Consider the following 15,594-nt stretch of genomic DNA (forward strand, 5'->3'; position numbering starts at 1 on the left):
TACTGAACGCATTCCATTTAGGAACGGCTCAAACACAAACAAAAGAGGAGAAATCGGACTCCCCGCCTGGGCCCGCTTATGCATGCAGCACGAAGCCTACTCCGACACAAGGTTATGGAAAACACCACAGCTTGCGCTTGGCTAGAAAGATTGCACTTCAAACCAGGATAATGCACAGCAATATACAATACATGAGGATGTAGAAACAGGCAGGAAAATAATCATCATTTAACACAGTCTGTGTTATGAGGGGAAAGAGCTCTTCATTTGTTTTTCATTGTGTCCTTTCTTGCTCGGTTTGGTACCACCAAGTGGCAGACGGTTGCAACTGACATGAAATGACGACGAGCAATTAATAATAATTAGTAGCTGTTCCTACCCTTTTAGCGGAGATTAGAATTTCAGTGATTGGCACCGGAACCTGAAAAACAAAGAGCAACACGAAGCTGAGATGAGGAAGACAACGACATTATGAGGAAACATTGCCTGACGCGTGATGCGGAGATGTCTGAGAAGGCGTTAAGAGCAGGTATACACCTTGAAAACATGCAGTTCCTCCAGAAGGACTTCTTCCATGGTGTCAGTGTCCTTGTTGTAAATGGTGATCACTTTCAACACAACAGAATCATCTGAGAGGAGAGAAAGAAATGACATTACACATTGCACAAACATGCTGCATGGTTAATGAGCATTAGAGTCAAAATGTTTCACTATGAACCATTGTACAGCCATATATGAAGGAACTGACACTAAATGCTTTAGTAAAAGGCTTAATATCTGACTTATGTAGCCTCAGTGGACAGCAGCCTCTGTGACATGTCATGTCATGTCATATGTCAGACAACCCGTAAGTATTATTCTGTGGTTGGGACAGTGTGCGGAATTGTTCCGAGTTGTGTCTTCCTGTGGGTGAGATGGGACGCTCGCACGGCGTGTGATGTGAGCTGTGTTTTTCTCGCAGGAGTCACCAGATTCATTGTTCGCGTACACTTGACACGGTTGTCATGGTAACGGCTGCAGGAAACTCGCACCGGCCGCAGCTCTTGAGAGCCGAGTGAATGATTCTGCAAAAAAAAGGGCCCTTACGAGCGGCTGCATTTGAGAGGCAGGGTTTCACTCCATGAATATAAAATGAATATAAAATCATTTTAAATAAATAAAAATAATTATCATGATGGAGACAGAAGCTGTGGCTAGGGTTTTCAACCCCCCCTGCAGAACCTAATTGAGACAGGAACATCATGAACACTGTTCAACACTGTCTTCCATTAAATAACTTGAAGAACATGAGGCTATCAACATCCAGACTCTTCCCAACCTGTGTGGCCGTCTTAGGGGCTTGCATGTTTCTCTGTGTATACTCACACACGTTTCCAGATCTTGACTGGGATGTTCCTGATAAGTGCTACCAGCAATTTCAATTTGTGTAAATAGTCTGGGACCCGAAATGAACTCAGGTATTTTCTGCTGAAATGACACCCAGGGTCATTTAATTAGAACCTAAAAACCAGGGAAAATGGTTGGTTGGACATAGAAATGACTTATAATTCAGCCTTGTTGGGGTGGGTGCGTGCTTGTTCTGTGTAAATAAATACTTTCCTCAGGGTTTCTATTCAAATACCTGGCTCCCTCCAAAACACTCCAATTTCAATTCCAACCCTCTTGTATGCAGAGAACTATTGTATGTCTTACTTCCAGTACTTTAGAAGTAGGTATCTTCACCCCATTACTGTTTTCTGTAGTCCTTGATGAACACATTTTAATGTACATTCCCTACATGGCCAGCTGTTAGCCATATGAGCTAAGTTTCCCACAATATCCTTTAGAGCTAATTAGGAAAGAGAATCAGAGCACTCTCTGAGCTACATCGCATACAATCAGAGCGCATTCTCAGAACTAAAGGGTATAGGAGAGCTGTCGCTGAACTATTTCACATGGAACAAGAGAGTTCTCTGAACTACATCGCATTGAATCAGAACATTCTCTCAACAATGCTGCATAGAATCAGAGTGCTATCTACATCACGTAGAATCAGAGCATTCTATGAACTACCCTGCATACAATCATAGCACACCCTGTACAGAATCAATGCGTGTTCTGAATTACACTGTGTAGTGTCAGAGTGCTCTCTACACTACTTTCTTTAACTAAAGCCCTTGAATAAGTAACCCAATGAAGGTTGTTTGTGCTGCCATGTACAGACGGTATCCTTCTTTGTCTGGTTTTGAGTATCTTGCTTTTAATACTTTTCCTTTCTGCACGGTCTAATGCACTAAAGGCTTCTGAAATGGTCGAAAATAACCGGTGCAATTTCCAAATTTTTTATTCTTCTATAAAATAAACCTTTACTGGGCAACAATATGCCCATTACAGACAGTCTGCCTAAGTGCATCACAGAAAGGCTGGTAAATTATGGCTTAATCAGCAGCTAATGTTCTTTGCATTTATTGATTGCTTTAATTGAAATGTCATATTGATCAAGAGGTACAGCATAATTTGCACACATATACAGTTATGTACATAGTGCAACAAATGAAACCAAATACACTCTTTGGTGACACAATCAAGCTAAGTGCAACATCTAAGGGCAACTGCAATCAGCTACATTGTGTGTGTATATGGATATCTTATTTTTTACTCTATAGCATATTATATTTATTCTAGGTTTCCAAATAAGATTGTTAACCTGTTACTGAGTACTGAGTAAAATTAAGCAAATTTTGAATCAAAAAAATACACAGCAAGGCCTAAGTGATAAATTCACCGATTTTCTTTTATGTTATTTAAATGTATCATAACTGTATGATAACTGGTTTTCTTTCCTTTCCTGTATGGTGCTCACAACTGTACACGGATCTCAAATTTCCCTCGGGATTAATAAAGTATTTCTTATTCTTATTCTTAGATCTGCAATAAAATAATAATGTGTTTGCCCCTAGAGCATTTATAATTGATTGGGTGGGCTGATTTTTAACCCTTTGTTTTTCAGAAACATGTGGAAAGGAGGGACTGCCTCATGTATTCGGTGACATGCTCTCTCCGCGGGGGCCTCACCTGTCCCGATGAAGAGCACGTCGTAGTGGCCGTCCTGCGCCTCCACCCGGTCCACGGCCACCTGCGTGAGCCTCCGCTCGCCGTCCGCCCTGAGCAGCACGGGCCGCCGGCGGAGGGGCTGCACTGGCTGGAACATGACGGGGTGGTCCCGCGCAAAGCGCAGCGCCTCGTCCGGGTACTCCTTGGAGCTGGTGTAACGGCCCCCGTTCACCCGACTGGCGCACTGGGGGAGGGGGAGGAGTAAAAACCAATGAGATTTGCAGCAGTCGAGGCTTCGTTTGACGTGGGAGGGGACTGAATCAAGCCTGTTTGTTCCTGTATTTGACCCCTGTCTCAGCTAATTCTGCTCAGTCAGCACCAGCAAACAGATGTTCCATTTATTCACCAGATAGCCGTCTTTATGTGTTTCACATTGGAAATTCTCTCTCCCCATTGTTGAAGCTAAAATTGTTGTGATTTTCTGTCTTCTTATGAAACTTTTTGAGGGGGGCAGGGTCTCAAAAAGAACATAAATAGTCAGCATAGCAACGCAAACAACAGTCACAACCTTGTTAGCAACTGGTACCTTCAAAAGGGAGGATGGGCGGAATGCAGGGGCTGCATATCTGGGCAGATCAGAAAATATCTTTGGCCTTTGGGGTTGGGTCGATAGCTGATAACATTGCCACTGTTCGTAACTACATGTGACCAATGGTGGGGAGGATCAAATTACATCCTAATTGCTTACTGTCATAACAGAGGACGGGAGTGTGGAAAATGCAACTGTTGGAGTATTGTGCATGACAAGATTAGATAAGATTGCATATAGATAGGATTGAGATCAGATGAAAGAACCATCTCACACCAAAAAAAAAAAAATAAAACTGGAACTGTGGAAATTTTCCAGACCTAATGAAAAAAACAGCCGACTGACGTCAACAGCAGAGCTTGTTGACTCTGCAGAAAGCAAGTTTCATCAAAGGGAACACAACAAACCTTGATTTCTGCTAGTGAGTTTGCCATTCTTTTCAGTTTGCATGAATGGGGTCTGGTATGGCAGCGACAGCAGCCTCCTCGACACCATGAATGAGCACTATCTGCACTGCCACCTTACAGGTACTTGTTACATAAAAATTAAACTTTAAAACTTAGAAATAAAACTCCAAAAAGACGCTTTAATATACAAGGACGTAACACGATGAATTGCCAACCCCAGCGACCTGCGCTCAAACCCACTCGGGTGGATCATCGCAACCGGCCCACACACCTGGAAGTAGCTGTTCCTCCTCCCCTCTTTCATTCAGAGAAGCCCTCAGCTACGCCAAGCGAACTGGAGGGGCCGAGCTGATTCAGACCACTGCAGACTACACAGGCGACGTGCCCCTTGGGTGAACCTCTGTGCTGTGACGCTATTGCCATTGTAATAATACTAGGCATGATGCGGGGGGGACGGGGGGAGAGGGGGGGGGGCATGGAAATTACATTCCCCGGAGGTGGAGGCTTTCAGAGCAGGTAACTATGGTTGCAGAACGGCTGTTCCACTTTTAAACGCGCTCTTTAAAGGTCAGCTGGAATAGAACGGTAACGCGAGGTAAGCTTTTTAATATGATCTTATTGACACTGGAATGTGATGTGAATGAATACAGATCCTCAGGAGAAGTTGCAGGGATACAGTTCACATCAACGTATCTCAAGGGTACTGATGTGTGATAAACAAGGAACCATCATCATGTGAATATATAGAGGGAGGATTATCTACAGACAGAGAGCTGCCGATTCCAGCCTAAGTTGAGCAAAATATAAATGTGATGCTCTGCTCCTCCTACTACTGTTCCATGTAGTTTAGGGAGGATCTAAGGGGTGCCACCTGAAATGATACAGCACATGCGCCAATCTTTCAGAGGAAAGAGGACGGGGGATGACACGGAGGGGGACAAGATCTAGGTGTCCGCATGGATCTCTGTCTGACAGGCCTGAAACTGACTCTCTCCATCTGATTTTTTTCTCTGTTTGCCTGCAGGAAAGCTCTCTTCAATCAATGCTGCCTGTGTGTTTGAGCTTGATTCATCCAATGCTGCCTGTGTGTGTTCTTCTGTGTGAGCTCGATTCATCTTGTATGTTTCAAAACTAGGCCCAGGAAAGGTTGTTTCTTTTAACATAAACTGGTTATACATATATCACATACACATAATGTGCACACAGTGTGCATGTTTGAGTACTGTGTGTGTGCGTGCGTGTGTGTGTGTGTGTGTGTGCGCGTATATGCAGTACACTCTTCAAACTGGAACATCATACAGGGCACTGTTCCACAGTGAGCAGAGACTTACTGATCCAGGTCTTGGGAAAGGGACCTTGCCCTCGAAGGCAGTCCAGTGGTGCTCGGGGCGGTCCCTGTGGGCAAAGGGTCCGTTGAAAGCCGCCCGGATGTGGTCCATGTGGTAGACACACACAGCGTAGCCCTTGAAGATGTTGCTGTTTTGATAGAGGGGGGGAGCGAGAGAGAGAGATAGGGAGAGAGAGAAAGAGAGAGAGAGAGAGAGAGAGAGAGAGAGAGAGAGAGAGAATTTGCAGTTGTGAGTGCACAGCGTGGGAGGGTTCTGGATCAGCGTGGGAGGACAGGAAGCGCTGGGCGTCACAGAGAGGGCTGACGGAGGCCGTAATCGCTTTCCTGAGGAGGTATGGGATATCTACCCGCTCGCTCACAACCGCAGGGGGTCAGGAGGAAAATCAATAGCGTGTAACGCACATAACGGATTTAATGTCTGTGGGTTGGCTATGGATCCTAAGGCAGAGACCCAGCAGGGACAGCATGAGAGAGGGTACAACAAAGCTCCCATTTTACATCCATGTCCCCAAGTGTAGGAACAACAGCCCTCGTTCACTGTAGCGGCACACTGCTGGCATGACCTCCATTGGAAAAATGACAGTACTGTATGATCCAACGTGGCACATGGGCATCTTTGTGCCAACTGCATGGTACCTGTCCAGTGATAGCATGTGAAATGCGAACACATTCATATTCATGCATTCTTGGAACGGCTGCTTGTGTTATGAAAACCACGAGCTCGGCAGTTGGCAGTATTTATTCATTTGATCTTTGCCACACACCGTCTAAATCAGCCACGCGCTTTGTACAGCACTCACGCAGGCTAAGCTACGGGAGGATTATGTAGGTGGAATACACAGACAATGGAGAGAAGAGTTAATGCAGTCCCACACTGCTCACCGAGATCGCTCCAATCACGACACGGAGGGAGCATATTTATTTGCTTATCTGTGGTGGTCCCTACAGCTGGGTATTTCAGCTGTGGAAACCGAGGCACCTTTGTGTGGAGTAAATTCCTTTCTCTGGTTATAGGCCCAGTGCCTTGACCACTAGCCCCAGCCCGCCGTTGCGACGGGGTCCTCTCCACTGACCTGGTGGTGCTGAACAGGCCGAAGATCTCCGGGTTTTTCTCGTCCTTCTTCCGCAGCACAAACACGTCCTCTGAAAGACAGATGAAAGCATTCTGTTGGTCCCTTAAGACGGGGGGGGGGCATTGGCATACATGTTCCAGCGTGTGGGGATGCCATTCTGTCTCTGTAGGTGTTTCTGATTTCTCACTTGCTGAATATTTCACAGCTTGGCAAGATTCCACAGCCAGGCGTGCTGCTTCTTTTGAACCCTCTACCCCACCAAATTTATCTAAGGCACCCTGCTGGCAGAGGCTGTCTCGGAAGGAGTAACCTGTATCGGCCAGGGCATTTCTGGCAGGGTGTTACCAGAGAGAGCTCACTCACTGGCTCACTCACTCACTCAGGACATTGGGTCCTGCCACCAGCTTGCTTCCCTGTTTACTCACAGAAAGAGTGTGACTGTCACTTTGGCGGTGGGGGGGGCTGCTTTAAAGATTCCGTTGCATTTCCTTCCAAGAGCTAAATAAATGAAGGGCTCCCCATCGGAGTTCACACAGAAACTTACTGAGATGGAGCCGCTCAGCCAGCTCAATACTGGGAGGGTGGAATCAGTGAAGGTGGAGATGAGACACTGAGGCGATCACAAGGTGGGGGGCGCCCCTGTGGGCGGGTTTGAGTCTCGAGGCCTGCTGCCCTGCCCCCTGCTCTGATGGGCTGGGCCTTACCTAGCTCGTCGAAATGCGTGTCGATCCCATTGGGCCCCGGGACGGAGCAGATCAAGCGGGTCTTGGAGAAGGAGCTCCACTTGTTCACGAGCATCCTCTGGCCGCCCACGTCGTTCTGATGGGAGAGCGTCACAGGAGAGAGGGGGAACGTGAGGACAGGCGCTTTTGTGAACAGCTAGCGCTTTGGTTCTGCGTTTCTTAATCCACTGCACGGTCTCGGCCACATGCCGATGCTGCATTGTCTTTGCTGAAGGAGTGCCTCTTCGTGACTCATTCTAACTTAGAAAAGGCTCTTAAACATGGCAAAGTCTGGATTATTCGCCTCGTTGAGTTTTCCGCCACTCCTGCTCTGTGTGACTGCGATACTTCATTATTTTTAACACTGAATCTACATAATCTAAAACAAATATACTTCCAAACCATATATAAACCATTTAAATCCGAACTGGGTACATAGGCACAAATCTCTCACGCATCTTGCCGTCACGGCTCTTCCACGCATTGAGAGGGCTGCAGTCACCATGAACCGCCACATTTACAGTGATGTAATTGGACTGGCACTTCGCACAGCCTCTTTTCCAATTTGCGTGAGGCTTCATCAGAAATCTATTAACAGTGCATCTGTGACACCAGGAAAAGCACAGATGTGTATGCCATACTGGGTGAACCATTTTAGTGTGCGCACTGAAAAAAAAATCATCACTGAAACTGAGCAGGCTGTTCTGTGTGGGAGGCCAAGAAACATTCCTGTAGAAATGAACATTATATTAAACCTATAAACCGTTGTATACTATCATACTTATTCTCTGTTCAATGTCAGTCCATGTTAACTATCATTTGGCTGCACTTTAATCTTGAATGTGAAGAACAGTCTTACCGCGCAGACTCTTGCAACCTTGGAGTAAACAGCGTTGTTCCCGCTCTCCGTGTCGATAGCTTTTTCCGTGAAGAAGAAGTACACTTTGTCATCGTCCCCGTCGTCGTTGTCAGGAATAACAACGGACCCAACAAACTTCGGCTCTGGTGAAGAAAGGGAAAACATGAGCGCTGGGTATTATATACCTTATCTATTCAGCACGTTCACGCCCGTGGTGAAGGATATACTTAGAGTGCTGAATCATCTGGATGGGGCGGGGTACCAGGATCAAAGGATGAATGGCGTGTGGAAATATGAAAGAAGAGCTACCTATGCCAAACAGATCTGAGAGCTACAGGAACACTGAGTCACCGGCACGCGATGACAGCTCTCTCCGCTCCCACACCTGTGGAATGTCACACTTGTCACCTCGGCTGAGGCGATGAATTAAGGCTGAAAACATCAGGAGGGGGAGGAGGGAGGAGGAGGGCTGGTGGATGAGCTTCCTTTCCACATTATTCGCTGCGCCTGACAGCCAGCCCAGGGGACGTCTGTGAGACACCGGTGTCCCACAAGCCAAATGGGCGAGCTTTGCTTCCGCTCGGCGGCAGCGCCACGGTCCGTCGGACCTGCCCCGCACAGGGATTCTGAGCGGACGGGAGACGTCCGAGTGGCCTTCCTGAGGGGCCGCGGTGATTTATGGTGGCCTGGCAGGGGGTGCGCTGTTTAAAGAAGCCCACCCGCCGGCACAAAGCTCACACACTGCCACGCCGTGGGCCGTGGAGGGAGCTGGAGTAACACACCAGCTGCCCCTCAAAACACCCCAGACAGAAGCAAGCACACTCCCAGGTCCATATGGAAAAGCCATCAACTCCTCTCAGCCTCACAGTGACATAATAAACTGTATCCTATTGGGGCGACAGCTCACATTCAGCTGGGGTGGGTTTTCACACACATTCTGAGCCACACTGTAATTTAAAGGCCTCGATGTACTGTTACAAAATACTAAACTGACAAATTCGTGGCATGATGTTGCTTGGAAATAGTAAACTGGTATACAAGTTCATATTTGCCCTTTAACATGTTTTAATATTGATATTTATTGATAACTATACAATTTGACTATATGATAACTACGATTTCCTGACGACACAGTAATATTCAAACAGCCAGAATCTACAAACCTGTTAAGGACCTCATTATGATCTGTTTAATAACTTTAATAATGAAATAAGCCACTCAAGAGGTTCTGATGGATGGACGTATATTTGGCTTTGATGATTTCTAAGTGTACAAACGCCCCCTGTAAGCAAAGCCCACCACACTCTCCCCAGTGGGACAGAGCTCTCTGCTCTTGACTGGAGCTGGGCTGTAGCTTCTTCCCACGCGAGAGCGTGGTGTTGTCCTGACACAGAGCCGTGATTGCAGGAGTGTTGCGGCGGCGTTACAAGGCAGCCGGGATGTAATTACCGGTCGGTGCGGACGCGGACCGGGGGCCGCAGGCACTTTCTGCTTACCGTTCAGCTGCTGCCTGTCGTCTCTCTCCGTCCTGGTGTGGCTGTGGTCGCTCAGGCGACAGAGAGCGGCGTCGTTCTCCCAGTAATCGGTGTAAAGTCCGACGTACAGCTCCCCTCCTGGCACAGGGACAAGGAAACCGCACAACAGTCACATCCAATTTCCCTAAACCAGCGGATACATGCAAAAAAATGCAATCCTGGAAAAGGCCCTAAGCCACTATATAACAAGGCAACACATTTCAAGAAGGGAGCGATTCCAATTTCCAAATGAATTTAATCTGGGGCTATTCTCCGAGCCTCCACAAGAGGGCAGCTCTGTGACTGCTCACTGTTGTGAAGCTCATGCTGAGCTGGGAACAACTGGGTCAGACTGAATGAGTGAGGTGAACTAATTCAAGCGTCTGTCTTCTCAAAAAACAAAAGAGCGTTCAAACGTTGACCGTGCTGCTTTTGAACCGCAGTAGTGCCGAGCACTGAACTGGAGCGCGGCCTTTATGATTAATGCATAGATCGTTCTGTTCCTTTCTGACTGGTACCGGCTCTAGAGACCTTCCATGTACAAGCTGTTCCAGAACAAACCGCCTCCACCCTGAGGGACTGAAAAATAATCACAGCCACGAGTGAATAAAAAAAATAAAAATTGTCAAAAAATAATAAAGGGTTGAATACCAGGTGCCAGACGTCTCATTAATCAACGGTCTCTTTTCTTATCAAAGGAGTTAGCATGCATCAGTCTGGGATCAGACAGCTAAAGGCTGCTTGTTGCACAAATCTGGACCTCTGTCTGATCAGACGTTTGACAGGACTCTGAATGCCCTTGTGGGTACAGAGAGCTTATGTATGCTAGGTACAGTGAGGGCCCGAGAGCCAATCAAAAGCATGAATCAGGTATGGAGGAACAGAACACCGTCAGAAGAAGAAATCTGCAGAGCATCATGGGACACGAGAGACAGAAGGCGTGGCACGCATACACATTCACATAGACAGCATCAGACACAGATGGAGTCATGTGACGCATGCTTTGACTAAGAAATTGCAGCGATTACCTTATTCCTGCTTCATCTAACACAATTATTCTCCATCTACTCATTCATAGAACCTTACAAACAGTCATTGCAATATAGAGAAAGGATTCTGCTTCAACTGGATTACACAAGATGATACACAACATTGAAAACATTCATGACTTGACCTGACACCCTTCCACTGAAAGAGAAAGATTTATCTGCCGTGGCTGTAATTGTGTCACATCAGCATAATGAATACATATGTAGATTAGTGCACTCAGCTGCGGTCCTGAATGGCTGCTACCCAGCTGGTTTTCAAGATGTAACTTGTCATAAATCTGGTGAGCAGATACTGTACACTGGGTCAGTCAGTGAGGCTGAATCAGGTGGCTGAGTGCCCGGCTCGAGCACTAGCAGGCGGTCACCGTGACCCTCTGGGACTGGCACAGGACACCCCTGGCACAGATCGATGATGCTTACTTGAGAAAGTCGAGACGCAAGAGCTGTTGGGGTCGTAGGGGCAGCGTCCCCGCCCGGACTCCACAGCATCGGCCTCCAGGAGAAACAGCCTGTCCTGAGAGGAAGGGTAGAACACACACAATTAGCCATTCTTCAGCAGCTGGGATGGATTTGAAAAAAAGCGCACTTTCACTTCACCTCCGATTCTGAGGGATTTGAGAAGAGAGCGGATTAAGTTGTCTGGGAGGCCTGAAGACGTTCCAATAAAAACTCCCCGCCGCCTGGTGCTGCCTGTCACGTTACCCGGCAAGACAAAGCGGGGGGCGGGAGTGCCGCTCTCGCGTCAAAAAGATGCTGACTGAGAGGGACGAGTGACAAACGAGTCACCAGAGGCGCGCGGGTGCCTCCGAAAGTGACGTTCTCCCAGCTGCAGTCGCCAGGCCCGCGGCCCTCTCCAAACAGCTCGTGCTTATTACTCTCGTTAGCGCAAATGTACGTCGGGAGGATGTCGGGCGCAGACGTCAGGGGTGCGAAACGAATCTGGGGTAGGGGGCTGGGTAGGATGGCGGCTGGAAACTGCACGAACGGCTGGCAGCACCCATCCGCGTCCCGCTCAGCGGTGACAAGCGCTTTAACTTTGGCCCCTCATCCGTCTCGGGTCCGTGACGTCACCTCTCTGCAGTCGACTCGCGAACAAAGCGGCGGAGGATCGCCCCTACGGTCTACACGCACAGCGGGCGCGTGAAACTAATACACAGCGCTGTGAAGATGAGACCGCTCTGTTTCGGATCAGGAGACGCACGCTTTAATATTGCCTCGTAATAGACATCATCTGGGAGCGGCGAGCGGAATTGCCAGGACATCTGGGAGTAGAAACACGGGAGACGTTTTCAAGGGATCATTACAGACCAATGTGAGAACACTGTGGGGTACTGAGGAACGGCCTCAGTAACTGCACCTCCCACCATGCACAGAAATCTCTCACTTGCCCTTAATATCATATGCCCTGCAGGACGCTTTCTGAAAAAATGTCTGCAAAACTCAAGACCTCAGACACACCAGTAAGCAGACGATGTGCAAATGGCCCACTCTCAAAAATCGTATGTGGCACAAGAAATGTTTGTCTTCAGACTGCGAAGATTATGGGATCATTTTAAGTCTGTCTGAAGATTTACACAATGATAAATTATTATTATGGAAAATTTTGTTTTACAATAATTTCAGTAATTATTTGCAAACATTTTAGATCAGGCGCTCTTAATATCTTACACTCTCCCCCTTCTACTCCTCTCCTACACTTTCTCCTTGTATTCCTCTCTTTCTTTACAACCCTTTTCTTCACCCTTCTCAACATATATTTTAATCACAGGTCCTACAGTTGCTTGGATTTCCTTCAGAAGTTAAACTGATTCCCATTTGATTTCAATCTTTCATCACTGTAGCACAATTATAAAGAAAAATGAGGTAAGGGCACACTTGTGTCACATGAGCAAAAGAACAGTACAGGTATCCAAAGACCTCATTAAACAAAATGAAAAAGCGACGGAACTTCAGCATTAAATCATGGAGCAACAAATTATATGCTCGACAGGCCATCCAAATCTTCAATTTAGACGCATTTGGGGTAAAACAGTAAAAAAAAAAAAGCCTCTGCGTGCCATTTCACTTACACCTCCTTCAGCCAATGTGGTTTGCATTTGCAAGGTGGGGCGTCCGATCCGATTGGATTACAGAGCCAGGAATGCACAGCAAACCCCTTCCTGGAGTCGGGCTGAGAGAAAGGGGATCACCTGAGCTGCACGGCCGCCCCCCCGGTCGCCTGCGCCCGGCGTGTGGTAAATGGGGTCTGCTTCATGTAGGCCGGTAAAGAAACCTGCATCTCTTTCCCCCTTGGGGTGGACCGGCTGTGCCATTATTGCTGGGGTTACACTCCGTCTGCGCGGGGGTGCCAGGCCTATGTTGGATCCGTGATCCACACAGAGGAGAGTTTGGGTCCCCCGGCCCACCCCTGCAGGAGTGCTGCGAGGTCAGCTCAGTTCGCGGGTGGGGGAATGCGACGACGCAGGCCATGCGCGCGAGCGGTCCCACTTAATGCGATCCGCAGCTACGTCTGGAAACACAGAGTCCAGAGTTTAGACGCAGAGCATCGTATGAATTATGAACGAGAGCGCAGCACTCGCACGGGGTAGCCAAGTCAGTCAAAAGCTGCATCTACAAAGCACGGAATAACACAACATCGTATGATATCTCAGATCAATAGCTCTGTTTCTGAAAGCGAGTTTTCTGTCAGCCCCTGAGAATCAAGTTTTTTTTTTTTTTTTTATGTGCACACATTCAAGTAGTGTTCAACTTTCTGTCACCCTATTCATGTGGTATTTTCTGTAAACTGCACTTGCCAGATGGAAAATCAACGCCTTTAAGGACAGAGCCTGTGCAAAGAGGAGCGCTTGACCTGTGAAGCAGGGAGAGGGGCGAGACGTGAGGGGAGGAGCATCTCCCCTCCTCCTCCTGTGTCTTTTCTATTCCGCCCCGCTCCCCCGGGGAGGGTGCCGGGAGTTTGTTTTTCGCTCTACGCCCGTTGACATTGCGAATAAAAAAAAGCGTGAGTGTGTTTGGCATTTTCGCAGCCCGGGAGGGGAGGAGGGAGGTTTGAGAGGAGGTCAGGAGTAAGCGGGAAGAGCTTATTTATTGAAGTTTCCTTGAACAACAAGCCTCGGGGAATTTCCTTTAAAGCATTCGAACGAAAATGCAGCAAACAGGTTTGCTTTAAATCTTAAAAGAATGCGGGTTCAACGAAAGCACATCCTTGCCCTGTACTGCACTGAGGCGGCTGTGTGCCCATGCTGTTTGGAAGTGGGCAAAACTTAAAGCAAGGTAAAGCGAGGTAAAGCAAGTACTACTGCACTCTAGAGAACGGTAAGTCACCAGTTAAAGTGCTTCCCTTGTTTAAGTACACATCCAGCTGCATAAATGTAAAATGTATCACATGCAAGCCATAAAGTCTGCCATGCAAATACATAATAATGCCATTGAGCATGCTGGAACTGCTTTCCAAGGAATGCCATCTATTGCTTCCACACAGAGGGTGAATTCAGCATTCCGTTCTGAGTCAACGTGAGACAAATACACCATTAATTTATGTGCACGTACTTTGCAAATTGCAGATGAGGTTGCCATGTCCAGACCAAACCAGTGGCAATTTTCAAATTTCAGGCACACGCTTATTCAAAACATGCTGGTGATATGAAAGAGGCACACAGGCCTTACTGTTAAAACATGAGCTTACACCATAGGGTGAAAGAGTGCTCTGAGCTTTGAACTTGCTAACACTAATGCTAATGCTTGCATTATGGGCCATATTTCTAAAGACATACAACTGCGCCCGTGTGTGAGCGTAATTGTTAAAGGATGTGTTCCCTACCTCAGTCCAGCGTCCCACACGGATGAAGGCGCAAACGGGGTCGAACGCGCCCGTCCCACAGGCCAGCAGGTGGGTCCTGTTGTATTGGTGAAGCACCTTGATGTAGTTGGCGCACTCAGACTGGGGAAGAAGGAGGAAAAGGCACATCAGGCTTTATTTTCTTTCCCTGCTCCACCTCGTTTCACAGAATTAGCTCCACTGAATCTCTCTCAACCTCACCGTTTCACAGAATTAGCTCCACTGAATCTCTCTCAACCTCACCTTTCCACAGAGTTAGCTCCACTGAATCTTCTTCAGCCTCACAGTTCCAAAGAGTTAGCTGCACTGAAACTCCCTCACTTGACTGTCCCAGAGACGTAGCTTACTGTCCCATAGATTTAGCTTCACCAAATCTCTTTCACCTTGCCTGTCCCACCAATTTACCCCCACTGAATTTTCCTTAGCCCCACTGTCCCACAGAATTAACCCAGCTTCCTGAACCTTTCTTAATCCAGCTTTCTCCAACAAGTGAGTCCAAAGGGCTCAGGAAAAGGATGACATTTTAGGCCTGCAGTTTTGACAGTCATATCATTTCCTGCGAGCTGAAACCAGCTGCAGTTTGCTCTTGCAGAAATGTGTTAAACAGCTGTCTGTGCCGTTGCAGTGAGCGGTCAGACACGCGTTCACAGACTTGATGAGGGCATTGGCCACATGCAGGTCGATGCAGGTAAAGGGAGACAGTGATAATAAAAGATGTTACCTTTTCTCTGCCTTTCATCAGACATTCGTCTACTTGTGTGGCTGTGCACGGCCAGTGTATCTGAGAAGAAACAACGAACATAACGTCAGCACATAAAGATGCAGGCAGCCCGGAACAATCGGCAACAAATTCCAGCACGTCTGCCTTTGAAGGAAGAGAAACACAGAGTCATTATTTACAGGAATTTACTTCGATTTGACTCTTGGATCTAACCCTCCTGCCATGATTCAGTGGCTGTTTGTCTGTACAGCAAACAAGTCAAGTTGCTGTGACCATGAATGTCCATTCCCATCCACTGCATCTGTTCTCTGAGGCAACACATTCAATCTGTATTTACTGAGTGTGATAGAAACCATTACTGTTTGCGATGAATCAGAAATCAAACACAACATTCACTGTGCGTGCAAGATTGAGTGGACTAGTTCATACGGATCTAATTAA

The 15,594-nt window shown here is 47.4% G+C and overlaps 1 protein-coding gene across 1 annotated transcript in view; it reads right to left on the reverse strand.

The window, feature by feature from the left end:
• LOC118770215 (semaphorin-3E-like) overlaps positions 1-15,594 on the reverse strand; it is a 36,304-nt gene that overhangs the window by 5,509 nt on the left and 15,201 nt on the right. Inside the window, exons 3-13 of the mRNA XM_036517754.1 lie at positions 15,154-15,213; positions 14,415-14,534; positions 11,015-11,108; positions 9,528-9,644; positions 8,032-8,174; positions 7,155-7,269; positions 6,451-6,520; positions 5,361-5,505; positions 3,055-3,277; positions 538-629; positions 380-421 (exon numbers count right to left, since the gene is read on the reverse strand). Of these exons, the coding sequence (XP_036373647.1) occupies positions 380-421; positions 538-629; positions 3,055-3,277; positions 5,361-5,505; positions 6,451-6,520; positions 7,155-7,269; positions 8,032-8,174; positions 9,528-9,644; positions 11,015-11,108; positions 14,415-14,534; positions 15,154-15,213 (1,221 nt within the window). The remainder of the gene's footprint in view (positions 1-379; positions 422-537; positions 630-3,054; positions 3,278-5,360; positions 5,506-6,450; positions 6,521-7,154; positions 7,270-8,031; positions 8,175-9,527; positions 9,645-11,014; positions 11,109-14,414; positions 14,535-15,153; positions 15,214-15,594) is intronic.

This window comes from Megalops cyprinoides, chromosome 23, assembly GCF_013368585.1.
Source record: "Megalops cyprinoides isolate fMegCyp1 chromosome 23, fMegCyp1.pri, whole genome shotgun sequence".
In the NCBI taxonomy this organism is placed as follows: Eukaryota; Metazoa; Chordata; class Actinopteri; order Elopiformes; family Megalopidae; genus Megalops; species Megalops cyprinoides.